The 27,509-nt window shown below is 47.2% G+C and overlaps 1 protein-coding gene and 2 non-coding genes across 8 annotated transcripts in view; all 3 read left to right on the top strand.

Moving 5' to 3' along the window:
- The first annotated feature begins 3,861 nt into the window (after nt 1-3,861).
- LOC142423527 (U6 spliceosomal RNA) lies at nt 3,862-3,968 on the top strand. The gene has a single exon (XR_012779158.1). It is a non-coding gene; the product is annotated as a U6 spliceosomal RNA (small nuclear RNA).
- A 2,022-nt stretch (nt 3,969-5,990) lies between these two features.
- Nucleotides 5,991-27,509, top strand: part of TRRAP (transformation/transcription domain associated protein) — a 78,250-nt gene continuing 56,731 nt past the window's right edge. For 5 of the 6 annotated variants that reach the window (XM_075565050.1, XM_075565054.1, XM_075565051.1 and 2 more), the window contains exons 1-13: nt 5,991-6,129; nt 10,073-10,236; nt 10,625-10,674; nt 15,319-15,429; nt 16,712-16,816; nt 19,018-19,101; nt 20,974-21,030; nt 21,893-22,018; nt 23,156-23,233; nt 23,392-23,480; nt 24,233-24,329; nt 25,342-25,480; nt 26,449-26,527. In XM_075565050.1, coding sequence (XP_075421165.1) covers nt 10,137-10,236; nt 10,625-10,674; nt 15,319-15,429; nt 16,712-16,816; nt 19,018-19,101; nt 20,974-21,030; nt 21,893-22,018; nt 23,156-23,233; nt 23,392-23,480; nt 24,233-24,329; nt 25,342-25,480; nt 26,449-26,527 — 1,115 coding nt within the window. In that variant the 5' untranslated portion in view covers nt 5,991-6,129; nt 10,073-10,136. Of the gene's footprint in view, nt 6,130-6,440; nt 6,580-10,072; nt 10,237-10,624; nt 10,675-15,318; nt 15,430-16,711; nt 16,817-19,017; nt 19,102-20,973; nt 21,031-21,892; nt 22,019-23,155; nt 23,234-23,391; nt 23,481-24,232; nt 24,330-25,341; nt 25,481-26,448; nt 26,528-27,509 lie in introns of those variants that run through there. The other variant, XM_075565049.1, reaches the window with a different exon arrangement.
- LOC142423721 (small nucleolar RNA ZL1) lies at nt 10,373-10,550 on the top strand. The gene has a single exon (XR_012779321.1). It is a non-coding gene; the product is annotated as a small nucleolar RNA ZL1 (small nucleolar RNA).

Below are 27,509 nucleotides of genomic sequence, written 5' to 3'. Positions count from 1 at the left end.
CCCTCTCTCGCTGAGACATTCAAAGAAGAATCTGTGCTTAGGGGTCCCATATCCAGAAACTCAGAAGGTCTAATATTGCTTTCCTTGCACCGGTATCCCACACCCTTAGTGACCGTCCCCAGGGATATTCCCCAGGCTTCTGCTTGTCCGTGTCAGAAAACTCGAGCAGATGTTTGTGAGTATAGCATGCTTCTTCCTGAGTAATCATCTCAACCTCACCTTTAGGAGCTTCCTGAGCCTTAATTTTAGTGATAGGCCTAGAGGAAATGATGGGTGATGACAGTGTTTCCTGGGTGCTCTCAGCAATATCTTGTAAGGCATCTCCCTCAGCCTATGCCACAGATGCAGCCCTACCTGGCATTTCAGCTTGACCAGTTTGGTTAATCTGCTCAGGTGTGGATTGTTTTACTGATAGTGGATTAATCACCTCAGTTGGGAGGGGTGGATCTATTGACTGGAGTGGCTTAGTTTCTAGGCACCCAATATCCTCCTCTTCTGGACCATCAGCCGATAGGTTCCCATCCCATATTTCAGGGTCCCAATATTTTCCTATTAATGTCCTAACTTCAGTATCAGACACTGTTCTAAACCTGCAACCTGAAGGTACAAGTAAGCCGTATGAAGAAGTGGCCCAAATGCCCACAGTCTCCACTCCTGTCACAGTACCTTTCCTCTCCTAGTCTGCACTTATGGCCTCTTGTGGAGTTCCTTATGATAATTTAACTGAAGAACAGAAAAGTCATGCTTGATTTATGGATGGCTCTGTGTGATATGCAGGTGTCATTCATAAGTGGACAGCAGCAGCCCTACAGCCCCTTACTGGGATCTCCCTAAAGGACAGTGGCGAAGGGAAATCTTCCCAGTGGATAGAACTTCAAACAGTGCACCTGGCTGTTCAGTTTGCCTGCCAGGAAAAATGGCCATGTATGAGACTGTATATTGAATCATGGGCTGTGGCTAATAGCTTGGCTAATATGGTCAGGGAATTGGAAGGAGCATGATTGGAAAATTGGTGACAAGGAGGTGTGGGGAAGAGGGATGCGGGTAGACCTCTCTGAATGGACCAAGAAAGTAAAGGTTCGTATCTTATGTGGTTATCTCTGAAGAGGAGGACTTTAACAATCAAGTGGATAAGAAGACGCGCACTGTGGAGACTGGTCCTCCTCTTTCCTCTGCCACTCCTGTCATTGCCCAATGGGCATATGAACAAAATGGACATGGATGGAGACTGCCTTAGCTGGTTCTCTGCCTCAACTTGCAAGCTACACTACCTGTGAGACACCCAACCCGTGAACTGTGTCGCTGTAGTTTGGGGTTCCTTCAAGACCTGCTTCACAACGATACTGGTATAGACATCGCTTGAGCTGGGGACCCAAAATCCATCTGCTTGTGCACAGGTTTTTAATTACTCTGACTTACTTTGGCGGTCGTATTATGACAAAAACAAAAAAAAAACAACAAGAGCATCAACAAAAAAAACCCCAAAGGAAACAAACAAACAAAAGAAAACGTTATCAGTCATCACCCTGGGGTGTAAGGTTTGCATTGTTTGCATCCATCGCTTATCCAGTGGCCCAGAATTTAGGGACCTCTGATAAGAGTTTATGGGAGCACAGTCCATCTGTGAGCAGCAATCTATGGGTTGTTGTTTTGTGCAGATGGATTTCTTAATTGACTGAGTTCTGTTTACATAAAGTATGTATGTGTGTGGGGGGGGGGGGGCGGGCATGATGCTAGGAGAAATTCCCTGTATCATTTCTTACAAGAGCAGATCTTTGCCTCTCAGATTAAAATCTGTCGTGTTACTGCAGGGGAGCATTGAGGTAATAAATATAATGTGGTTCTGGGTCCCCTTTCATTAGATGCTCACTAAGTCAGGGGCCCCTCGCAAGATCCAATGACTGCCATTTCCCTAGTCTTAGGAGTGGCCATGCTTTGCTCTCTTTCAGATCACAGTATTTCAGTCTTCACTCCCAAGGTACAGGTAGTTTTGAGGTAGATCCCAGTTCGTAAGACTGTAACTCTTTGTAAAATTATTTTTATTTTTAAGATATTGAAAAAGTTTATACTTAGCATTAGTCATCTGGGCTCAGTTTAGATTATTCCAATTTTGTTGGCAACATCTAAAGCGTCAGAGTCAGGAGTCAGTTGAACATATGCCTTCTTCTTGCCATCAGGCCAGATCAAGGTGTTGACCTTGGCTAAGTCAGTGTCAAAGAGCTTCTTCACAGCCTGTTTGATCTGGTGCTTGTTGGCCTTGTCACCCACAATGCAGATTAGTGTGTTGTCTTCTGCAATGTCTCCCAGGGAGTAGCAGAGAAAGAGAGGTGTCTTCCGCTTCCACGGAGGAAGTACCAGATTTCCCAGAATTCTCAGGAGAAGGCCATGCCCACACAGAAGTCTCATTGGCTGTCTTCAGATTGACAGCCTGGACTCCACTCTTACACTCTTAATCCATAAATTGACACCAGATTAGGTGATGACCACATTCATAGAGCTGCTGCTGGTTTCGAACCGCTGATTTTGGGGCTAGGAGCCCAACATGAAGTCAACATGCTACCTGGACTCTATGAGTCAGCATCGACTTGGACTTGATGGCAGTGAGGGTTTGTTTTGTTTTGCTTTTCTGAATGGTAGTTCTATCTTTCACCTATCAAGGAACTGCCGAGCTGTTTTCCTCAGCAATGACACAGATGTGCAACCCCATCAGTAGTGGGTGAAAGTTTTCACTTCTCCACCTCCTCCTCGATATTTGTTATTTTCATTTTTTCCCTTTCTTTCTGATGATAACCATCCTCGCTGTTGGATGCCAGGGAGTGAGTTCCAACCTAAAGCACCCCCGTGCAACAGAATAGAAGTGCCCAAGGTGGGAGGCTTCTTTGCAGGACTCTTCACAGAAGCAGGTTACCAGTTCTTTGTCCCTCGGGGCCACTGCTAGGTGGGTCCCAACCACCGACCTTTCGGTCAACAGGTAATTTTCAATGGCTGCACCAGCGGGGCTGCTTCAGAGCCATTCCAGTGGGGGGTGATGTAGTTGGATTGTGGTGTCAGTGAAGACTATTGACCAGATTCATGAACAGCCAGAAGAACGGACACATCTGGCTTGAAAGTTCAGCTGGAATGCTCCTCTAAGCCAAGGATGGCTTTGTACATGCTATCAGGTGGGATCAGTCCCCTGGGAAGGGCATCATGCTTGGTAGAGGGTCAATGAAAAAGGAGCAGACCCTCAATGAGATGGATCGACATAGTGGCTACAACCAGGGGCTCAAACAGAGGGACGATTGTGAGGATGGTACAGGACCAGGCTGTGTCCGTCCTGCTTCACATAGGATTGTTGGACAGCACCTCGCAATAGCAACTACAGTGGGGGTGAAGGGGGTCTCATCGTGTGGTAACAATGTGCCTTTCTTGAATGCCTGATGGAGCTATCCCTGGTGGCATATGGTTTATGTGTTGGGGATGCTGGTGCCCATGGTTACCACATTCTACTTCCAACCCAAAGGTTGGAGTCTACCCAGGGGTGCCTCGGAAGAAAGACATGGTGTTCCACTTCCGAGAAATCAGCCACTGAAAACCGTACAAAGCATGGTTCTCCTCTGATACACACGGGCTGGGCGCCATTCTCTGGTGAGGTGTACAGGATTGGGTGACATAGGGGCAACTTCTTTCACTGCAGAAGGCGTTTGCGGACCCATTTTTTCCCTTCTGGAACAGAAATTGATGCTGAAAACATCCAGTTACAACCCCAATACTGTTGTTGTCAGATGAGGTTGGGTCCCTTCTCTTCCAACTCATCACAGCCCTACTATGTACAACAGAAGGAAATATTTTTTAATTTATTTGTATTATTTAAAAATTGTTGTGCTCGCTTCGGCAGCACATATACTAAAATTGGAACGATACAGAGAAGATTAGCATGGCCCCTGCGCAAGGATGACACGCAAATTCGTGAAGCGTTCCATTTAAAAAAAAAAATTGTTTTATTGGGGGCTCTCACAGCTCTTATAACAATGCATACATCCTCTGTGTCAAGCACAGGGGACCTATGTTACCATCAACCTTTTGAAAACATTTTCTTTCTACTTGAGCCCTTACTATCAGCTCCATATTTTTCCCTCCCTTCTCCCCCACCCTCCCACCCTCATGAACCCTTGATAAATTATACATTGTTATTTTCATATCTTACACCATCCGTTGTCTCCCTTCACCCATGTTTCTGTTGATCATCACCCTGGATGTGTATGGGTGGTGGTGGTGGTGGGGTTATACGTCAATCACTGCAATCGGTTCCCCACCCCCAACCTTCCTCCTACCCTTCAGCTATCACTACTCCCATTGTTGTTCCTGAGGGGTTTATCTGCCCTGGATTCTGTGTCGGAGCTCTTGTCTGTGCCAGTGTCCATGCTCTGGTCTAGCTGGATTTGTAAGGGAGAACTGGGGTCATGAGTGGGAAGGAAGAAGCAGGGACCTAAGGAATGTTGTGTGTTTCTCCTGCGCTACACTGCACCCTGGCTTGCTCGTCTCTTCCTTGTGACCCTTCTGTGAGGGGATGTCCAGTTGTCTACAGATAGGCTTTGGGTCTCCACTCTGCCCCCTCTCTCTCTTGTTCACATTGTTTGTTTGGGGTCTTCTGATACCCAATCCTGTCAACACCTGGTGATCACACAGGCTGGTGTGCTTCTACCATATGGGTTTTGTTGCTTTCCCGATAGATGGCCACTTCGTTATTTATCTTCAAGCCTTTAGGACCCCAGACACTATTTCTTTTATTAGGTGGGCACCATTAGTTTTCTTCACATTTGCTTATACACCCATTTTGCCTTCAGCAATCATGTAGGGTAGGTTAGCATCACAGAATGTCAGGTTATTAGAACGCAGTGTTCTTGGGTTTAAGGAGGACTTGAATAGAGGCCCAGTGTCTGTTTGCTACCTTAATACTTAACATCTGTACATAGATCTATGTCCCTATCATTAAATCTAAATATACTTACATATGTACATGCCTGTATTTATACCTTTATAAATGTCCTTTGTCTTGTAGTTCTTTCCTCTATTCAGAAGGAAACATTTTCCAATCCTGCGCTGTCCTCACAATTGTTACATTTAGTACATTGTTGCAGCTACCCTGTTAATCTTTCTTGTCGGGGAGTTTCTCCTTCCCCTACTCCCTCACGCCGCCCCTCTACTTTACCAAACATGAAACAATAAAGTAATGTGTTGCCTCCTATCAGGCTGCTTGCTTCCAAGAGCATTCTGCAGTTTTTAATTATTGCAAGGTGTGAAATCCATCCACGGAGTTAGTGGCACGGGGGTAGTGATGTCAGGAAGGGGCAGGCGGTGGTGACATTTGGGTGAGCTCTAGCGCCCATTACCAGGAAGGAAGAAACCACTGACATGGATGAAGTTTGCAGGAAGTCGCCTCTTGGTCTAGCCCACACCAACTCACCTGGGCTTCTGGATCCCACTCCCCGCTCCCATTGTTATCAGCATTTCTTGGGTTTGACCAAAGTCTCCCTCCATCATTGCCTTGGCCATCAGACAGAGGCCACGCCACCTGCCCCGCCCAGTGGGAAATCTAGGTAAGGCAGCTGCAGAACCAGTGGGCCTTTCTGCACCCGTGCCGGCCACTTCTGGACAGAACTCTCGGGGGCTTTCCTTGGCACCAAAGTTTTGCTCATTCTCCAGCCCCGGGTTGCTGCCCAAGGACCCTCCTGGTCTCAAGTGGCTTAGATCCCAGGGGTCCCAGAAAGGGAAAGGAGGAGCCCATCCATTCTGCCTGCCTGCTCTGCTTAGGGCACTTCCAGGTCCACCTGCCACCTCTTCAATTAGGCCCTCGGTTGTCCGCGTCCAGCCAGGGTCCAGCGTGGAGACCGAGGAGGCCGCGACCCTGATCTGGGGCACCTGCGGCCCTGCTGCAGGCGGGTTTAAAGGGCTGGCGGCCGGCGCCGATGCCCCGCCCCGCCGCGCACCCAGGCCGCACCCACTGGGGGGCGGCGCGCAAGGCCTAGTCTTCGGTCGGCGGGAGCAGCCGCTCCGAGTGGGGGCGGGACCGCGCGGCGGAGCGGCTGCTACTGCGGAGAGGGGGCTGCGCACGGCCTGGCCCTGCGGGAGCCGAGCGCCGAGGTGCAGGTGAGCGAGGGGCCGCGCGCGGCGGGCCGGCCTGGAGGGGCGTGCGGCGGCCGGGCTGCAGGGGGCCCTGCGCGGCGGCGCGGCGGGCACGGGAGGAGGCTCGGGCAGCCCCAGAGCTGCGCCGGAGCCCGGGTCGGGTCGGGCCGGGCCGCGAGGCCGCCGGTCGGGGCGAGGCCCGCGCTCGCTGCCGGGCCGCGCGAACGAGACGCGGAGGCACCGCTAGCGCGCGCGGGGATTGGCCCTCGACGCGCGCCGTAGCGCGGCCTGGAAGGCGGTCCCTGAGCGCCGGGGCACGGCGACAAAAGGAGGCAAGCCTAGGGCTGTGTGTGACTGACGGCACTGGGGCCCGCGGACCCCCCAGACACCCCTCACCCCCTCTCCGGGCCAGCCCGGCACCTCCCGGCCTTCCCGCAGGCACCCGGCTCGAGCGGCCCGGCGCCTGGAGCGAAGGTAGCGGCGACGAGAGCGCCCCCTGTGGCCTGGCGGCGCCGCCTCAGGCTCGGCGGGGCGGGGCGGGGCGGCGCGGCCCCTTCAGACCCCAGGCCCCGAACTGGACGCTGCCCTCCGGGGGACCCGGGACGTGTCCCCAACCACCGGACCCGACTGGGAACAGAGCTTCCACACCGGGGCCAGAGCCTTTCCGGAGGCCTGGGCGGGGTGGCGGGGGCTGCCAGGGAGAGGCCGGCACCCCGAAATTTGCGCCCCGGGTGTGAGGATGCGGATGTGGGGTCCTTGGTGCCCTGTAGCCCTACAGGTCCTTCCTTGGTGGCTCTCCATGCCCTCAGCTTTTGAGGGGGGGCTGTGCTGGGGGCGTCCTCCCTGCCTGTCGGGGGTGTCCCCATTATGGGGCACAAGTCCAGCTGGACCCGCTTGGGAAGGCAGGCGCCAGCGAGGTGGAGGGCCTCCCTAGCGGAGTTGGGCGGTGGGCCTGCGAGCGAGCTGGGGTCCAGGAGTCCTTTCGCTAGGGTTGAGGGCTCATTAAATACAGTTGGCCCAACAACCCCGACTTTGAATCCTCACGGGACTACTCGTGGGAGATTTTTTCCCCAAAACCCCATGTGAGGTTCATCAGCTCATCATCCTCGCTCCTGCTGCTGTGTCCCCGCGAGTTGTACCTGAAGCAGGAAAAAGCTGTCTTTTTGCCTTGGTCGCGTATTGTTCACCGCGTTTAGTGCGGTCCGGTCAGTCTTGATTCGAAAACCCCAGGGGGGCCTGTACAGAAGAGCCACTGGTGATGCTGGAAGAACTCCCGAGAAACAGAAAAAGTCACAACGGGACGAGAAAAAGTGGAATTGCTTGATAAGCGGAGATCTGCAGCTGCAGCCGCCCGCCATTTCAAGATAAATGAATATAGCATTAGGATCCTTGTTTTCAAAGATTCTGGAAGCTGCAGTCAAACCAGCCGGCATAAGTATCTTGCACTTGTAAAATAGTGATTTTATCGGCTGTTGACAATGCAGTGTATAGCATACTCGGGGTGGGGGGCTTCTAAAATGTTTGTAGAACAGCCCCATTACTTAATTCCGTTTTTCCACAAACGTTTTGATGCTTCTTGTACATATAACATACAAAACATGCTAGTCAATGGTCGTGACACCGGTCAGGCTTCTAGTCGCCAGCAGGCTATTACTAGTTACATTTGTGGGAAGTCAAAAGTTACCCATGGATTTTCAACGGAGAGGGCTGGTCAGCCTCCCTACCACCCCATTGTGCATTGTGTGTTGTAGAAAGCCAGTTCCACTCCTCTACAAGCTGGAGCAGCGTCACACTCTGACCAGCTGTGTCCCTTTAGCTGAGGTGACTTCTCAGGGTTTGACTTCCGGGAGCATTGTGTGCGAAGGCCCACTGGCTGCAGCAGTTGGAGGAAGGAGAGTGTTTGGGACCTAGCAGCTGTTCCCATGAAGATTACAGCCTTGGAAATCTTTTGGGGGCAATTCTACTCTGTCCAGGAGGATCGCCTATGAGTGGGGTGGGTAGGGTAGTACGTTGTCTAAGACAGGACTGGCAAACTGAACAGCCACAGTCACATCCAACCTGTTGCTTGTTTATGCCTCATAAACCAAGAATGGTTTTGACATGTTCAAATCAAGGAGAAAGCAAAAAAAAATTTTTTTCATAAGGTGTCAAGGACATGAAACTCACACAGCCCCTGCTCATTCCTCTAGCTCAAGTTCTCAACCTGTGGGTCATGACCCTTTAACCTGGGTTGCCCAAGACCATATTTCCGAAGGTCTTAGGAAGGAAGACACTGCTCCTCTATCAGTTTCCAGGGGGTTCCGCCCACATGCAGACACACCCACCTATGGGAGTCACCACAGCAGGAGGACTGTATTAAAGGGTCCAGGCGTTGGGGAGGTTGTGTGTCAGGGGAAGCCAGCATTACGGGGGTCCGGTAGGCACAATTGTACACCGATAATAAGATCATAGTAAAGTTATAGAGAGATTGAGAGATAGAAGAGAAGTATTGAAATAAATGGAGTCAGACACAATTCATGGTAGCATGCTCACCTACCATGGATGAAGAGAGAGAGATATTTAATGCTAGCCCAGGCTTTTATCTTCTCTGGGGACATGCAAGCCCCCTAATTACAGGTGAGGACATACGTCACAGGAAGGGGCTGTGCTATAGGTAATACAGTAATGAGAGGGGGGTGGTCTAGGGACATACATTGCAATAGGAAGTGGAGGGATTGGGGAGATACATGTGACAAGATGGGGGAACCTAGATTTAGGATGGCAGCTTAACTTTGACCTATTCTCTGGACCTCCATAGGAACCATTATCAGTAGGGTGTAAACCCCACCTACAGGAACCAAATAGATGACTGCAGGTGTCCATTGTCCTTAACAGCAGGGAGTGGGACCCCTGCAGTCTGGCCGCTGATCGCCCTCTGGGAGGAGCATCTGACTTCCTCCCATAGTTGTGAACCACTGCTCTGGCGGCTTTGGGTTAAAATAGCTGGGCTGAATATTTGCAACAGCCTGCAGTTAGGTGCCATGGAGCTGACTCATAGTGACTGTGACAGAAGGGAACCCTGCCTGGTCCTGCTCGATCACATTTGCTGCTGTGCTGGGGCTCATCGCTGCAGCCTGGCGTTGAGGGTTTCTCTTCCTGCTGAGCCTCTACTTTGACCAAGTGAGAGATCCTTCTTCAGGACTGGTCCCCCCCTGATAACCTCCAAAATAAGTGAATTCTCACTGCCCTTGTGTCTAAGGAGCGTTTCGGCTCCACTTCATTCAGGACCTAGCAGATGGCTGCACAGTCTAAAGTTTTTACTATTACTCGCTGGCTTTTAGAAGTGTTCTCTAGAGGTGTTGTGTTGGGATGTTAACCATAAGGCAGTTCAATACCCCCAGCAGCTCCTCAGGAGAAAGTTGAGATTTTCTGCTCCAGTAAAGATCTACAGTCTCTCTTTTTTTAATCTTTTTATTGGGGCTCATACAACTCTTATCACAATCCACACATACATCAGTTGAGTAAAGCACCCTTATACATTCGTTGCCCTCATCATTCTCAAAATTCGCCTTCCACTTGGGTTCCTGGAATCAGCTCGTTTTCCTCCCCCCCCCCCCCTTCTACAGTCTTGTAAACAAACCCACAAGGGCAGTTCTGCCCAGCCCTGTAGGGTGGCCATGAGTCAGAATAGACTTACGGCAGTGAGTTTTTTAGATGGCAAGCTTTCAGACAGAAAATGCCAACCACTGGCCTTGGGCAAAGAAGGAAAAAATGGCAAGGGAACAAGCTGCATCTGTGTTTACAAATCTGGTTTAGAAATTTATAGATGAGATGAATTTAGGTCAATTTATTTTCAAAAGAGCCAGTGAGAGGGAGGGAGGAGTGTTGTGTCGCATTTGGAGAATGCGTGAGGATTTCGATGAGTCCTTCACAGAGATTATGAGCCTGTATCCATGATAAATTGTCCAATCTTGACTTCTTTTCACAGGCTGGGGGACCTCATGGCCTGATACCGTTTCCTTCAGAAACAAGTGAAGAAGCGCTCAAGAAAAATGGCGTTCGTTGCAACACAAGGGGCCACGGTGGTTGATCAAACCACTCTGATGAAAAAATACCTTCAGTTTGTGGCAGCTCTTACCGATGTGAATACACGTGAGTGACTCTTTTTTTCTTCTGGTCTTGGTAGTATGTGTGACTAATTTAGTGCAGGCTACATGATGTACATTTTGAGATCAATAGGAATGTACCCCTCCCCACCCCACCCCAATTTCCTCTTTCCCTGTCTTGAGTTGAAGCAAAATGATGATGGTTACTGGCTGGAGCCCTAAAGAGGCACATGGGTTAGGTGTGTGTGAGTGTGTGCCTGTCTGTGTGTGAATACGGGTGTCTGGGAGTGCAAATGTTGTAGGGAACTTAAGTACCTCTTTTTGGCCTTGACAGTCAAACTGATAAGATCTGATTGCTTCAATTTTAATGACTAAATTCGATCATTTTCTGAACACATGTAGCTGAATGATTTGATGGTGTGTCTTATTTACAGCTGATGAAACAAAGCTGAAGATGATGCAAGAAGTCAGTGAAAATTTTGAGGTATGAGCGTTTATATTTTATACTTTCCCTTTGGAGGTAAAGGTGACATTTGTGTTTATCTGTTGCTGCGAGGTCCATCTTTTTTATTCATTGTTCTTGTTAATGACTGCATTTGCATATGTTCCCTTTATTATGCGAGGAATTACCCCTTTTGTTCCTATTTTTTGTTGAGTGTTTTGAATAGAAATAAGCTCATTGTTAATAGGTAGGACTGAGTAGAGCTGCCCTTGTGAGTTTCTGAGACAATGCATCTTTATGGTGGCAGAAAGCCTCTATCTGTCTCCTGTGGAGTGGCTAATGGTTTTGAACTGCTGACTCCGGAAGTTAGCACAGTAGGTAGATAACTCATGACCCCACAGGGCTCCTTTTGTCAGTAATGGGTTTTGGAATTTTGTCAATGCCTTTTCTCTGTCAGTTGATGTCATCATGTAGTGCTTTTTCTAATGTTGAAACATCCTTGCTTACCTGGTATGAATCCCCCTTCAGAGATTGTGTTACTATTTTGGTATATTGTTCAATTCTATTGACTAGAATTTTGAGATTTTTTTCATCTTTGTTCATGAAAGATATTGGCTTATAGTTTTCTCTTTTAGTGTTATGTTTGCTTGGGGTTGGTATCAGCATTATGTTTGAATTTGTGAGTTTTTCATCCTTTTCTGTATAGCCAGAATAGAATATATTCAATAGTTTGAATAGAATGGGTGTCAGCTCTTTGACTTTCTTTAGTTGGGAATTTTTTGGTTTGTTTCAATTTATTATGTTACAGGTCTGTTCAGATTTTCCACTGCAGTCCTTGCTAGTTTAGTTACTTAGTGTATTTCTGGAATTTGGCCATTTCTTCCTAAGTTTTCAACTGTGTTATAATCCAGCCCTTTATAGTTCTTTTTGTTTCAGTTGATTCACCTATTTCATTGCTTAGTTGGTTGTATTAACTGCATCATTTTTTAAAATCATTTAATTAGGGGCTCTTATCACAATCCATACATACATCAGTTGTGTAAAGCACATTTGTACATTCATTGCCCTCATCATCCTCAAAACATTTGCTCTTCACTTAATCCTCTGGCATCAGCTCCTCGTTTTTTCCCCTTCTTCCCCGCTACCCCCCTCCCTCATGAACTCTTGATAATTTATAAATTATTGTTTTGTCATTTCTTGCCCTTTCCGACATCTACCTTCACCCACTTTTCTGTTTCCCGTGCCCCAGGGAGGAGGTCACATGTAGATCCTTGTAATCGGTTCCCCCTTTCCAAGCCACCCTCCTGGTATCGCCACTTGCACCATTGTTCCTGAAGGGATCATCCGCCCTGGATTCCCTGTGTTTCCAATTCCTATCTGTACCAGTGTACATCCTCTGGTCTAGCCAGATTTGTAAGGTAGAATTGGGATCGTGATAGTGGGTAGGAGGAGCAAGCATTTAGGAACTAGAGGAAAGTTGTATGTTTCATCATTGCTACATCGCACCTTGTGTGGCTCCTCTCCTCCTTGAGACCCTTCTGTAAGGGGATGTCTAGTGCCCTACAAATGGGCTTTGGGTCTCCACTCAGCACTCCCCACTCCCCTTACTCACAATGATAAGATTTTTTGTTCTGATGATAACTGATACCTGATCCTTCGACACCTCATGATCACACAGGCTGATGTGCTTCTTCCATGTGGGCTTTGTTGCTTCTGAGCCAGATGGCTAGATGGCCACTTGTTTACCTTCAAGCCTTTAAGACCCCAGACGCTATATCTTTTGATAGATGGGCACCATGAGCTTTCTTCACCACATTTGCCCGCTTTGTCTTCAGCGATTGTGTCAGGAATGTGAGCATCATGAAATGCCAATATAATAGAACAAAGTATTCTTGCATTGAGGGAGTACTTGAGTGGAGGCCCAATGTTCATCTGCTACCTTAATACTAAACCTATACATATATGCACATAAATCTATTTTCCCATCCTCATATGTAAATATATTTGCATATGTGCATGCCTTTATTTAGACCGCTATAAATGCCCTTTACCTCCTAGCTCTTTCCTCTATTTCCTTTTACTTTCCTCTTGTCCCACTGTCATGCTCAGCCTTCATTTGGGTTTCAGTAATTTCTCTCGGTTACATTACCCTTGATCACACCCTACCAGGCCTCCTACACCCACCTCACCACCAATTTGGATCACTTGTTGTTTCCTTGTCCCTGGGTTTGTTAACACCACTTCCTTTCCCCCACTTCCCCCTCTCCCATATCACCCCAGAACTGTTAGTCCCATTGTTTTCTCCTCCAGATTGTTCATCCATCCTATTTTATGTAGACAAACCTGCAGAGATAATAACATGCACAAAAACAAGACGGAGCAAAACCAAGCAACAATATACAACAAAACAACAACAAACCAATGACAAAAAAACTAAACAAAACACAACAAGAAAGAAAAACTCGTAGTTAGTTCAAGGACTGTTTGTTGGCCTTTAGGAGTGTTTTCCAGTCCAGTCTGTTGGGGTGCCACGCCCTGACCCCACGTTTGTTTTTGGTATTTCCTGGGGGCTTTGTTACTCTGTTCCCCTTGCTATTCTGTTGCATGCCCCTAGTGTTTTGCCTTGGTGTGGTGGGATCAGATTGGGCGGAATTCCCACACTGTCTCCAGTGTTGTCCCCTGTAGGGATGTAGTGTCTCATAATGGGGCTGGCCATGTGGTCCTCTCTGTGGATTGGCTGCTCTGAGCGGGAATGTCGTCCTCAACGCTTGGTGGGCCAGGATGTGCTCCACTCTCTTTCTCCTCCTTCATTTGCTCCCGTGTGCTCTGGTCAGACATGTCCCTCTCCCAGAGCTGCAAATTCAGTGCTGTCCTCTGAAGTGAATTCTTCTGGGAGGAGGGGCAGGTGTCGACAACTGCATCATTTTTTTCATTGTTTGGTTTGCACATAGCATTGCATGTAAGGTCTTCACATTACTGGTAGTGAACCTCAAACTATGTTGAGGAATATTAATTTGGTCAGCTCCTTATTTGTTAATTTAAAAAACTTAGTTGCCCTTCTTGGCATTTAAGATTTCATGTTTTGAATTGTTATGTTCAGATAACAGATGGCATATTTTTGTGGAATGGGTGTTGGCCCCATGCTCCGCCTGTATTGCTTAAAACTTACATGACCTTGAAGCAGTGTTTCTCTTTTGGGCCTCACATTCTACAATTTTATTTTGTCTTGGGTTCTGTTTATTTCTCTTCAGTCCTTTTTATTTTCAGATTGAATGCTTTCTGTCTCTTCATATTCATCGACTAGCTTTCTGCCTTTCAGTCTGCTGTTGAGCATATCATCTGGTTTTTAAAATTCCAGTTATTGTGCTTCCAGAATTTCTCCTTGGTTCTCCTCCCCACCCCCCAGCCCAGGGGGTTCTTTTGAAGGGATTTCATTTCTCTGCAGAAATGTCCAACCTGTTCATTAAGACCATATTTTCTTTTGAGTCTTTGACTATACATCATGGCTGTTTTGAGGAGCCCTAGTGGTGTCAGGGTTACCCGTTGGATTGTGATCCCCAAGGTCGTTTGAAGATTGAAGCCACCAGTCACTCCTTGGAAGGAAGACGGGCTCTCTACTTCAGTAAACAAGTTTGGTCTTAGAAATTTACAGGGTCAGTTCCACCCTGACTCACACGGCCACGTTGGCATCTATTCCACGGCAGTGAGTTTGGAGTTCAGTGGCTGTTAAAGGTCCGTTTTCAGTCTGACATCTGGGCTAGCTAATAGTCAAATTCTACTGCCCATGAGTCCCTTTTTCCTGTTTGTTTGTATTGTATAGTGGATGTTGTGTGGGAATGTTTAGGAACGTTGCAGTCGGAAGAAGTCGACTCTTGATACTAGACCGTCTAGTGTAATCTTGGTGATCTCATTGCACGTGGGCAGGCTTGGTTAGCACCAATGGTGTTTTCCACTTGTATGTAGCTTCGTAGGACTCTACCTGTGAACTCTCTCTGGATCATATCAGAGCTTGATTTTAGGCTCTGTTGGGGTGGGCTTTAGAATAGACTTTACTCTTAATGGCATGGATCCTCCATGGCCTTGTCTGGAGTATTCCCAAGGTGTTACCTGAGGTCTTTGCCCTCTGGCTGCACTGGGACGCCAGTCCCTTAAACTTTCCTAACCTCTGGTTTTTCTGTTCATCTTCCAGTCCTAAAGCTGGTACTCTTCTTTGCCCTCTTGAACGTGGGGTGTTACATTAAAAAGTCTAATGCCCTGGATATGACTCACACAGTTCTTGCCCTCTGGGAATTCAGAGGCTTCTTGGGGAGAGATGAATAAGTTGTGTCCCACAACTTCAGGGGCACCCCTTGATAGTACTCAATGTGGAGGGGCCCTTAGAATTGTGCCTAGAACTCCCCAGATGCCTGGGCTCACAGGCTGGTCACTTACGACTGCACGTTTAACTCCCCACTTTCCACAGCACTGGCATCCCGTTGGGGAATGGTACGTTTCCTAGATGGGATTTCAGGAGCAGCAGTCATCCCAACTTAGGCAAACTCTGATTACTCACGCTAAGACCGCTCAAAAATATTAAAAGGGATGTTTTACAATGATGGATATTGCTTTCAGTTTAGCAGATGTGAATTTGAGGTGGAAATGCATACATAACTTAAATGGGGTTTTCTCTGATTTTTGCATGATTAGAATGTGACGTCATCACCTCAGTATTCTACATTCCTGGAACACATCATCCCCCGGTTTCTGACTTTTCTTCAAGATGGAGAAGTACAGTTTCTCCAGGAGAAACCAGCCCAGGTAATCTCCTTACAGCCTTCTGAGGCAAAAGTCACTTGGGGGGATTCTGAGCATTCATGAGTGAGAATGCCCCCACAAAGCCCAAACTCCTCGAGTTCCCCTTACAGCTTCGCGAGAAGGATTTGCCGGAGACCATGGCCTCCGAATAACCTGTCCAAGACCATTCCTTGCCTCCTCGGCTTAAAAGGCCCTGTTTTTCTCAGCCTGTCTTTGACAAAGTGCTCATATGTGCTGGTGACGCAGTGTGCCAGCAGTGTTTATTGTGGGCACATCCACACACACGCGGAAGAAGGGTGGTAGTTTGACACCGCATCCCCCTTAGCTGTGGCCTCACTCGGATCTTGTTCATTTTAGCTCTTAGAAGCTGCGGCCAAATTTTTTTTTTTAATTAAACCCCCACCAGTGACTTTAAAACAGATCACCAGATCTTTTGTTTCTGTAGATAGTGCAAGGATATCTCTAAAAAGAGCTTTTAAAACTTTGCCTTGATACCAGTGAAACAAATGCTCTTTATATTGAACCAGTTTAAGGTCCTACGTTCGGAGGAGGGAACACCTTCAAGCAGTTCTTGGAGAAATAGAATTAGAAGGATTAGAGAGTAGGATTTTCCCATAAACTCTTGGAAGCCCCTCTTGCCCCTTTGATCTCTTATAGTTGTTGACTCTGTAGGCAGGATCATGGACCCCTGCTACTTCTCATGATGTAGTTAGCCCTCAGGTCCAAGGTCATGGAGGACAGCTATGGGAGAGAACCAGGTTATGAAGAGCAAGCCTGGACTGGCTTCAGTTTGCATTTTCTTTCACCTCAAGTTCATTTCATGCTTTTGTACCCCAATGTTCTTCTGTGGGAAGTACTGAAAAGCAGGGGCAGAGGACGTAGCTTGGTGGGTTTGGTAATACTGAGAGACAAAATGTGCTGTAACATGCTTTGAATTTAAATCGTTGATAGGGCTGCTTTTAAAAAGAATCCATCTTATATGCCTACCAACACCTGAGTCTAGAGCACCGGTTCTCAGCCTGTGGGTCATGACCCCTTTAGGGGTTGAATGGCCCTTTCATAGGGGTCGCCCAATTCATAACAGTAGCAAAATGAGAGTTATGAAGCAGCATCAAAAATAATTGTATGGTTGGGGGGCTCACCGCCACACGAGGAGCTGCATTGCAGGGCACGGCTGTTAGGAAGGTTGAGAACCACTGGTCTATAGGATGTCAGGACGTGAAAAAATTAAGTGTAGAACTTGGATGTTTAAAAATCTTTTTTGTTTCTTTTTTTTTCCTCCTAGCAACTGCGGAAGCTAGTACTTGAAATAATTCACAGAATACCAACCAACGAACATCTTCGTCCTCACACAAAAAATGTTTTGTCTGTGATGTTTCGATTTTTAGAGGTAACCTTCTGTTGTGTTCTGGTGGTTGATCCATTTTCCAAACGGAAACTGTTTCTGTCTTTCTTTATTTCTGTGAAACTGTTTCTGTTGTTGTAAAGCCATGTGCTAGTCTGGGACAACTAGAGAAACAAATCCAGGGACACTCGTGTGGAAGACAGAGCTTTATGTCCAGGAGTCATCACGTATCAGTACGATATCCCAGCCCGGTCCAGCTCCAGTCCGTATGCCTGACACTAGTCCACCAGCCCCTCTTAGACGCATGCAGCCACATGCAATGATGCAGCTGCAGGAAGGTCACGGGCCGGTGGGTGCACAGTCCTTTGGACCTAATAGTGGTGGCTTGAGTGCAACCAGGGGTCATCGCCAGCAGGAAGGTGAAGGCAGAGAGTGGGGAGATTCCCAGGGTCCCCTTATGAGAAAGCCACACTCACAAGGCTGTGACCTGATTGACAGGTAGAGTTTACTCCACCCCTACACTTTTTTCTGTGTAAGTTCACATGGAATTATGTAACTACCACAAACCATGTTACATGTCTATTTTCCTTTTCGCGGAAGTTCTGATTCACATTAGGAGGACATCTCATCGTGCCCCCTCCTCCTCCCCCTTTCTGCTAAGTCTCTTGATTTGGGGACTGAAAGATTACTTAATGGGAGGTGGGTAGAATAGTAAGTCCCTGGAGGATCCTGGTGGGCATCTTTGGAGGCGGACAGTGGTTGCCCGACACGGTGTGGGCAGGGCTCCCTGGGTTTTGTGCTGCATTTGTGTTTACCAAGCACAGTGCTTTAGCCACAGTGTGGTTGTGACTCGTGCCCTTATACACCACAGAATTGGTCTATGGTGCACCACAAGCGTGTCCACTGCTTGACTTCCACAATCGGATCGCCAGGCCTTTCTTCCTAGTTTGACTTAGGCTGGAAGTTCTGCTGAAACCTATTTGGTGTCAGAGCAACAAGCAGACCTCCTTCCACAGATGAATGGTGGCTCTGCATGAGGTGCATTTACCGGGACTCGAACCTGGGCTTCCTGCATGGTGGGATTTCTTCCAGAGAACCGCCACTACCCATTGTACATATTATAGAAGCCCACAAAGAGTTTCTCAAATTATTGGGATGAATTCTTTTGTTACCTATTGAGTTGACTTCTACAAGTGTTTGATTTTCTTGCTGTCTTTAGTCTTGATGAGTAATTGAATTTTATTGTGTTCCTATAGGGAACTGTGTGACAGATTTGAATTCAAATCCTGGTCTTTATTGTCCACATCATGTTACCCAAGCTGCTTGGCTTCTCTAAGGCTCAGTGTCCTGTGGGTAGAATGTGGATGACACTAGCCACTCACTAAGTACTATCCCTTAACGTCTGAGTTGCGCTCTGTGAAATAAGGTGTTACGCGATGTGGATGTTGTACAAAAGTCATAGTGTACACAGCCAGGCTCCAGATTATGAACCAGTTCAGTTCCTACGTCTGTCTTTAAGACAGATTTGAAAGTCTAAGCACAGATGGCTTGTAGTCAGTTTGTGTTTTGCTGTGTAGCTCTGCTAAAACGAGACACTGAGCATCTTTCATTGCCATCAAGTCATCCCACCTCTTAGCAACCTGCAGGGCAGTTTCCAAGACTGGCAGTCTGGACGGAAGCACTGCCTTTTCTGCAGTGGGCCAACGAGACCCAGTATCCAGTAATATTAATAGTAAGGATGATGTTTTGGTATAATAATGCTTTATTATGCTTTTTGGGGTTGGGACCATGGACGTGTATGTATATGCAGTCGAACCTGCACAGGTGGATGTTGTGTGGACCGTGTTTATACATTGTTTAGCACAGTACCCAGGACATGGAGGGCGCTCAGTAAGTGCTGACTCTGCTGTTCACATGGCAGTATTTCCAAGCAGTGAGGAGTTAGTGAGCTCATGGAGACTTTGGCTTTGCTGTGCATGTGCTGTGCCCCTCTGTGAGAGGGCTGTCCTGATGGGAGTCGGCGTAGGTGCTGGTCAGCTGGTACTTCGAACACCAGGGAGACCTCTGCTCTGAGACTGCTGTGTCCTGTCGCATGAGAAATGCTCGAATGATAGACACTGCAACAGATGCGGCCTGGCTGACGGGGGACTGCAGAGAGTGCTCAGAAAACCAATCTTTGATGTTTAGATGAAAATACGTTCTGAAAAGTGTAACTCTAAAAATACCCTCCTTTTTCTTTTTTGAAGACGGAAAATGAAGAAAATGTTCTTATTTGTTTAAGAATAATTATTGAACTACACAAACAGTTCCGGCCTCCAATCACACAAGAAGTAAGTTGGTTATCTTGATCGCCTTTTAAAGGTGCATCGGCAAGTTCCTTTCACTGTGTGTGTATGTGTGTGTTTTAACTCTTAGTTGACTGCCATGCTCTGTGTGTGTGTTTTAACTCTTAGTTGACTGCCATGCTGCTTTTAACTGTGTAGGAGACAGTAGCTTCAGTGAAGGAAGTTCATTATGGATGTAACACTGGCTTTTTCTCTTAATATGTAACTTTTTATTGGCATTAAAATGTTTTTGCCAACTCAGCATTGCACAGGTGTAATTTAGTTACTGCTTGTCGTGTGCGACTGTCACCTGTACCCATTGCCGGGTCTCCCATCATCCTAAATGGAAGCTCATTGCTTCCTAAACATTGACCTTTTTTTTCTTTTGTGTGTGTGTGTGTGTAACGAATTTGTTCAGTCGTTGAAACATGTTAATCAGCCAAACCGAGGCATATGCACACACGCACACGCACACACACGCACACACACACAGTCTTCCCTGCTTGTGTGTTAACGTGCCTGATGTGTCAGGAAACCCCAGTCTTTGAGTCACACGAGGCTTAAGAAGGAGCTTCTGCAGTCACCTCTCAGATTCAGTAACTGACCTTGGGATCCTTGCCTTAAATGGGGACCGCCCTCGTCTCTCCCCAGAAGGTCGCTTAAAGACTTCCATGTGGAGTTATTAAATTCTTGGGACAGTGATTGGCATCTTTAGTCAATGGTAAGCATCCACCGTTCATCCCTAATGACAATACATTCCCTGCAATAAATAGGTAGATGTTTAAATGCCCATTACTTGGGAATTAAATAAAAGCATAAAGATAAAATAGATTCCCACCTTGTGAGGAGAGAAATTATTACAATATTCAGTTCCTTGGTGACTTTCTTTTATTCCTCCCACTGTGTGTGTGTGTGTGTGTGTGTGTGTGTGTCTTACAGGATTGTGACGACATAATAGAATACCGTATATCCTGATCGTTTCACTTCACGTTGTATATAAACATTTGTCCAGTTGTAAAATTTTTTTAAAATTAAAAAAAATATTTATTCATTTTATTGGGGACTCATACAGCTCATCACAATCCATCCACTGTGTCAAGCACATTTGTACATTTGTTGCCATCATCATTCTCAAAACATTTGCTTTCTCCTTGAGCCCTTGGGATCAGCTCCTCATTTTCCCCCTTCCTCCCACTCTCGTGAATCCTTGATAGAGATACTTTTTAATGAATGCATTTTTTAAAAAAGATTTTTTTTTTTATGTTTAAGGCATTTAAAAATATTTTACTATACAATTAAGGAGTCACTTTGACAGTTCAAATTATTTAGTAGATTGTTTGCAGAAGTAGAATTACCGAGGCAAAGAGCACCATGTTGTTTTAAAATTATTTTTGTTATTTTCAGGTGAAGGTTTACACAGTGATGGTGGCTCCCATGTAGCCATTGTTACTCACATTGGTCCATGGCCTGGGTTACAGTTTTACTGTGTCCGTGTTCATGTTAGTTCCATTCTGTTCTGTTTCTGTCAATTTTGTTCTCCTCCCGCTTTGTCTTCTTAGCTTTTGGATAAATGTTGAACATTTGGTCCCATATCCTTACTTGTCTAGGGACATAGTCTTTCTTGGTGGTGCCTCCAATCTCTATCAGCCTAGTAAGATTGGTCCTTTTTTTTAATCCATTTGAGTTTTCTGTGTTTCTAAGTCTTAACTGGGACCTGCTGCTGTGTCCTGGGAGAATAGTTGATGGTGGCAGTGGCAGCCAGACACTGTCCACTTCTTCTGCAGATTGCAAGATGCTAGTGTGGGAAAGGGGTTCACAGATACGTAAATATGTATATCTTCTTATAATGACATTGTCTTTTCTGGTTTTGCTTTATAGATCCATCACTTTTTGGATTTTGTGAAACAAATTTACAAAGAGCTTCCAAAAGTCGTGGTATGGTTTTTAAAATGAAATTTGGGCTTATCTTATCCCATAGGAAATTTGATGTGGTTGGCTTGAAGGAATGACCGGGGTGGGGGTGGTGGTGGTGGCGGCCGGTGAAACAGGAAGTGCTTGTGTTCTGACTCATAGTGACCCTGTAGTTCAGAGAACTGCTCCTTGGGCTTTCCTAGGCTGAAATCCTTACAAAAGCCGTTTGCCAGCTCACTTAGAGTGTCCGCTGGGTTGGCAGCTAAACACGTAACTGTTGCACCGTGATTTCTAGACGAAATGTGTAAGCTCAGACAACTCGCTGCCATTGAGTCCTTTCTAAGCTTCACGTGACGTCCGAGTTCGGTTGAGGCCTCAGGATGCCAGCGGGGGCCCTGGCTCCTAAAGCAGCATCTGCACATCCCTTCTGTGCCTGCTTTGAGCTCTTTAGGAGACTCTCTGAGAAGTTAGTTCATAAGCGCGAGCCCTGGTTTCTCGCCACTAGAGGCATGGTCTCCACTGCCTCACTCGGGTGGTGGTGGAATTTGGGCTTGAATTGTATTAGCTACCAAAAAAGGGTGGGGAAGTCTCTGGCCAAGTTTTTCTGTTGTTGGAGACAGAGAACATGGTCTTTCCCGCATCTGTAACTTCGTGGTCTTGAGAGAAGGTAAGCGTGTAGCCTGTGTTGGTTTTAGACAGGCGCAAGGCTCTGTGGACTTGATTTTAGTCGAGTGGGATGTGAGTGGTGTTACGTTCAGCAGAAGACAACGTTTGGGTTTTTTGTTCCAGTTATTCAAATTTAAGGAACGTTTTGTCCTTTGATGTCAGGTGTGTTTCGTTTAGGAATATTGTGTTTAACTCTAGGGAAAATGCTGTTTTTATGTAGAACCGCTACTTTGAGAACCCTCAGGTGATCCCGGAAAACACAATTCCCCCGCCGGAAATGGTTGGCATGATAACCACACTCGCTGTGAAGGTGAACCCCGAGCGCGAGGACAGCGAGACAAGAACGGTGCGTGTGTAGGTGGATGGGCTTGGCTTTCCACCGTCTCCGCTGTACTTGGTGCAGGAGATGCTGATTCCCTTTAGGCCTTAAAAAATTTTTTTAAACCCCTTGGGGTATATAAGGTACTTAAACAGACATGTGCATGAGAGAGAATCCCTGATTCTGCGAGGCAGCCTGGAGGTAGGGGGAGCAAGCTATTGGCAGCCATTGATTGGCGCAAGAACAGGAAGATGCCTGGTTGGTGGAAATCTACCCTGAGCTGGTGGAAAGAGCTGCAGACCAGGCTCAGGGGCCACTGCTGCCTTCTCGGCTTTGCGTCTCGTTGAAAATGCACACAGTAGTCCGCATCATCGACTCTCTTAGTCATGTGTCCATTCGTACATCTGTTGCCACCTCCGCTTTGAACTCTGCCTTCTCCGGTAGCTTCTTAATTAGTTGCTGCCATTCTTTGATCCCGTAGAGCGAGCTCTTTAAACGAGTACGATGCTCAAAGCAGACATACCAGGGCCTTTACACACGGCCCAGGCTTGGGCTGTCATGTCCGAGACGAGGCTCTGCAGACAGAGCTGGGAGTGGCGTCTTGGCCCCCGCCCCACCCCCCATTTCCTCTCCGCCCTGGGACACTGGGTCAGTGGTGCTGGCCCAGCTGGGTCTGCCACACAGAGCATGTGCTCAGCATTCACTCACCCCCCCACCTCCAGTGATTGTTGAGGTAAAAATATCTCACTCCTGGGCTTGTGGTCCTGAAACAGCGTCTCACAACATTTCTCTTTGGCAAAAAAAGAAATCGAATTTTGAATAGTACTTCTAAATAAAGATGCCCCAGTGAATCTGGGCTCTCCATTCTTCTTCTCAGTTAAGTCAGATAAGTAGCTGATGGTTGGTCTATAAAGTGACTCGGGTGCTCTGAATCGGCACGTGGGCAGGTTTTCCTGAGCGATGCCACTGAAAGATTGAAAAGCCTTGGCATGAAACGATGGTCCTGTGTGTGCGCTCGGTTTTCCAGACTCTTTGTTTGGGTCTTGGTGCACCCTTCCTCCCTCACAAAGATGTAGCGGTGCTTGTTTTCTTTGTCTCAGTGCGGGATCGGGGTTGGACAGTTTTCAACATCATTGATAACCAGAGGTAATCTCTCTTTCACAGCATTCCATCATTCCTAGGGGCTCGCTGTCTCTGAAAGTGTTGGCCGAATTGCCCATTATTGTTGTTTTAATGTATCAGGTATGTCTTAGTAGTTGTTTTTGAATAAAGCCTCTCTCAGTTTTCTGTGAAGGACACATGTTCTAACCAATGTAGGGAATTGTGCAGTTTCTCTGGCCTGGCCTGTGATGTGTTCTAGCTGAGTGTGCGAGCATGACCTCTGATGTGCTTGATTTTAGCTCTACAAGCTGAATATCCACAATGTCGTTGCCGAATTTGTGCCTTTGATCATGAATACCATTGCAATTCAGGTGTCTGCGCAAGCCAGGTGAGCTTTCCTAGGACGGCGGTAATGGTTGGCTGCTAGGGTGCTTCTGACCGAAGTACACATAAACCTGCTGTTGTCTGCCTTAAGACATGAAGGTAACAGGCGATGATAACGTTTGGGTAAAATTACATGTACTTTGAACTTTCAAAGGCGATGGCTATAGGTTGTCATTAATTTGCAAAGGCAAGATAATACTGTCTTTAGTTTTTGGTGTTTTGACAGTTAGAAACCTTATTGGGCATGATTATTCTCCCTGTTGCTTTAAGCCGGGTGCTGAGTATATTCTGCCCTGATCTCTCTGTGGGCCAGCCCTGGTCATCCTCGAAGCCTTTTCTCAGCCCTCAGAGCGCACCCCTCCTAAGGCCTTCATCACGGACTCTCCTGACTGTAGCCTCTCAGGCTCTGGGTCATTTGAGGACTGCTGCAGTGGAGGGCCTTGGCTTGACCCAGTTGTTTCATCAAAACGCGTTGGGGGGCGCGGGGTGGAGGAGCGGGCCAGTCTAGGCCTGGTTCTGTGGGGGTCACGTCGCATAGGTGTCAGAGTGGTCTGGAGAGCTGTTTGGCTTTCCTGTTGCTTGGGACTACCAGAAATGTGCATGAGCCCTCCTGCCATGCGGCCCTGACCTGTGGAGGAAGCCGATTTCCCCGAGGTGGGGGAGGGCTTGGGAAATGTGGCTTAGCTTTTACTTTGTATCAGCCTCACATACAGACAAGAGAGCTAATACTCTAACTTCTATTCGCTTCTCCTTTAGGCAACATAAACTTTATAATAAAGAGTTATATGCTGACTTCATCGCCGCTCAGATTAAAACGTTGTCATTCTTAGCTTATATCATCCGAATTTACCAGGTGAGTTCATTAGTGGCTTTTGATTCACGTGGGACTTACTGAGATAATGTTTTGTTAAGATTAAAATCTGGACAGTTTTATGAATTGATAACTATACCAACACATCAAACTAGAGAGCATTTTCACCACCCCAGTGTGCTCTCCCTCGTGTATATTTGTAGTCTGTTTCTTCTATTGCCACACCCCCCAAAACCAAAGCTACTGCTGTGGGCTCAGTTGCATCTGATAGTGAACCCATAGGACAGTAGAACCAACCCCATCTGCGTCCCAAGGCTGTAATCTTTGTGGAAGCTGTGGACTAGACTTTTCTGCCTCATGGTTACTGATGGGTTCGAACCGCTGAACTTTTGGTTAGGAGCTGAGTGTTTAACCACTGTGCTAGCACGGGTCCTGCTAATGTCAGTCCCTGGCCGTCACAGACCTGTTTTTTAGCCCCTTAATTGGACATTTTTGTGACTTGATTATAAGTCTATGGTGTCATTCTCAACTTCCATTAATGGGACAAGTAACAAGTACAATATTTTAAAAATTTGTGTTTGTATGTTTACACTCCCCTCCCCCATAATAAATAGTGACATAGTATTGAGTCACTGTTGAAAACTGAACAAACCGAGAAGACACCTGTAACCCTACTGTGTAGAAGTAAGTGCTACTTAGGTTAGTGCTTCATCCTCCTAGTGTGAGAGCATGCGCACACACACACACACACACTCTCTCTCTCTCTCTCTGTCTCTCTCTCTCTACCTTTTTTGAGGCTACTTGTTTCCGAAGCCTATTTACAAGGATCCTTTGTCCATATTTAGTCTTGGTAGAACTGTTTAAAGGGTTGGAAAGATGAGGCTTTTTGGTCCTGTGAAGGGCTTACAGTCTTGGAAACTCAGCAGGGGCAGTTCTACTCTGTCCTGTGGGGTTGCTGTGAGTCCGAATTGACTGGGTGGCAGTGAGTGTGGTGTTGATGTTAGAAAGGGAGTCTCTCCGGGTGCCCGAGTGGCTCTAACCCTGCCTGTGATAGGAGCTGGTGACGAAGTACTCTCAGCAGATGGTAAAAGGCATGCTGCAGTTGCTTTCAAACTGCCCCGCGGAGACGGCGCACCTCAGAAAGGAGCTTCTGATCGCTGCCAAACACATTCTCACCACAGAACTGCGCAACCGTACGTCTGCCTCCCACACGCCTGCCTGAGGCCTCTGGCCTCCTTTGGGGAGTTGGGAGGAGATGAACTGACAGCACCTAGCTGGGTCTTCAGGGAGAAGGTTTGGTGATGGTCCCAACTGTAGGATAAGTCCCAGTGGGCTTTCATTAGCCTTATCCAGGAAATTGGGAACAATAACCTATGACCCGTCCCTTTGAGAACACTGGGAAGGACAGACGGGGCTTTCTACTCCCAGACAGAGTTAGTTTTTGAAGCTCCCAGGGACAGTTTACCCTGTCTTGTAGGGCTGGTGTGAGTCGGTGTTGACTTGGTGGCAGTGAGTGAATCTGTAACGGAAGTAGACAAGCACCCTATTCCTCCGAACTGTGAAACAGCCCCAAACCAAGCCCACTGTTATCAGATCCATTCAAACTCCTAGGTAGCCCACAGGACAGATGGCTGCCCCAAAAGTTTTCAAGGCTATATATAGATCTTTCTAGAAGTAGACCTGCCACAGCTTTCTTCCATAGAGCAGCTGCTGGACTCACAAATGTTGGTTGGCTGCTGAGCACTCGTTGCTACTGTACCACCAGTGCTCCTGTAAGGATGGGGCTTTGGGGAGTAGGGAAGGGGGGCACTTAGGAGACAGTGCTGCCTTCTACAGAGAGGTGTGGGTGGGTGGGTGGTGGCAGCTTTTACTGAAGGACATTGGAAATCGGCCATGCTGTACCTCCATAAAGTCCTGGAGCAGCGGGTTTTCTGGCAGGGGACATGTACTTCCGTTTCTGCTCACTGTCTCATGCTGAGAGGGCCCCAGCTGCATCTTCGACTCCGTATGGCTGTGCGGTCCAGCAAAACCCACGTTCTGGACTGAAACAGCACGTGCATGCCTCTGGTCTACTCCCCCTGCCACGGTGGGATCGTGGTCAAGCAATGAACTGTGTAATTGGTTTTGTTGGTGGTAGATGCAGTGGGTGTTTGTGTTCTAGAGTTCATTCCTTGCATGGACAAGCTGTTTGATGAATCCATCCTAATTGGCTCAGGATACACTGCTCGGGAGACTCTAAGGTAAGAGATCGCAACCATGATATCTGGTTGATTAAGTTAACTGCTTACCAGCTAATTATGTCCGTAATGTTGCCCGGGAGAGAGCCCTCGAGCCTTGTACTCAGCCACTGATTGACAATTGGAGGAAGCTTGGAAAAGGCTGTGGCCTTGGGCTGTTTTTGTGTGTCTTCACTTAAAGTCCTAATTGTTGTCTTGATTTAAGTTGTAAGGAATGTTTTCCTTAACGTGAGTTTCATTTTCTGTATCTCTTGGTTATAAAAGAATGTTTGGTAAGTGACGCAGAGGAAACCAGGAGAAGAAAGCCTGATAGTCTTGCACAGAGAGAGCAAGTAACAGTCTTTGATGCGTTTCAGTCTGTTTCTTAGGCTTTTTATAAAACAATGTAGTGTCATGAAGCTTAGTACTTGAAAAGGGAAAAATGAACATTGTATTCTTAGAGTGTAAGTTGAGTCGGCAGTAATTTTTCTTCTGAGGGAAGCGTGATAGATCTTTAAAGGACAGCATTCAGGGTACTTTGATAGAGATGGTTCACTCTGTTTTGGGTAATAATTGCTGGATTAAGTAAGTGGCTCTTTACCTTGGGGTTGAACCTGCCTGGAAGTGGACATTAAGTCACCTTCCTCCTGCATAAAAGCCTCCACTGGCTTCCTGTTGCCTTTAGATGAACCCCAGACGCCTGTTCCTGTGTGACTGGACCCCGCCCACTGTCACTTGTCTCCCATCTTCTGTTCCTCTCCTCTCACTGACTTCATCCACATTTTTGCCATATTTTGCTCTCCTTGCTTGACATTCCTTAGATGTGCTGGACCCTGGCCCTCCCCTCCCCTCCCCGCCCCTCCCCTCCCCGCCTTAGGCACTGTGGCTCCTTTGGAGGCTCCTACAGCTCCTCGGGCATTCTACTTCAGGACCTTTGTTCTTTGCTCTGGCTCTCGCTTATCTGTGGGGTTTCATCTTCAGTGTTATCTCCTGGCATCCCAAGAGT

The sequence above is a fragment of the Tenrec ecaudatus genome, chromosome 12 (genome assembly GCF_050624435.1).
Source record: "Tenrec ecaudatus isolate mTenEca1 chromosome 12, mTenEca1.hap1, whole genome shotgun sequence".
NCBI lineage: Eukaryota > Metazoa > Chordata > Mammalia > Afrosoricida > Tenrecidae > Tenrec > Tenrec ecaudatus.
The sequence above is the reverse complement of the archived record's forward strand: the minus strand, read 5'-3'. Positions and strand labels throughout refer to the sequence as shown.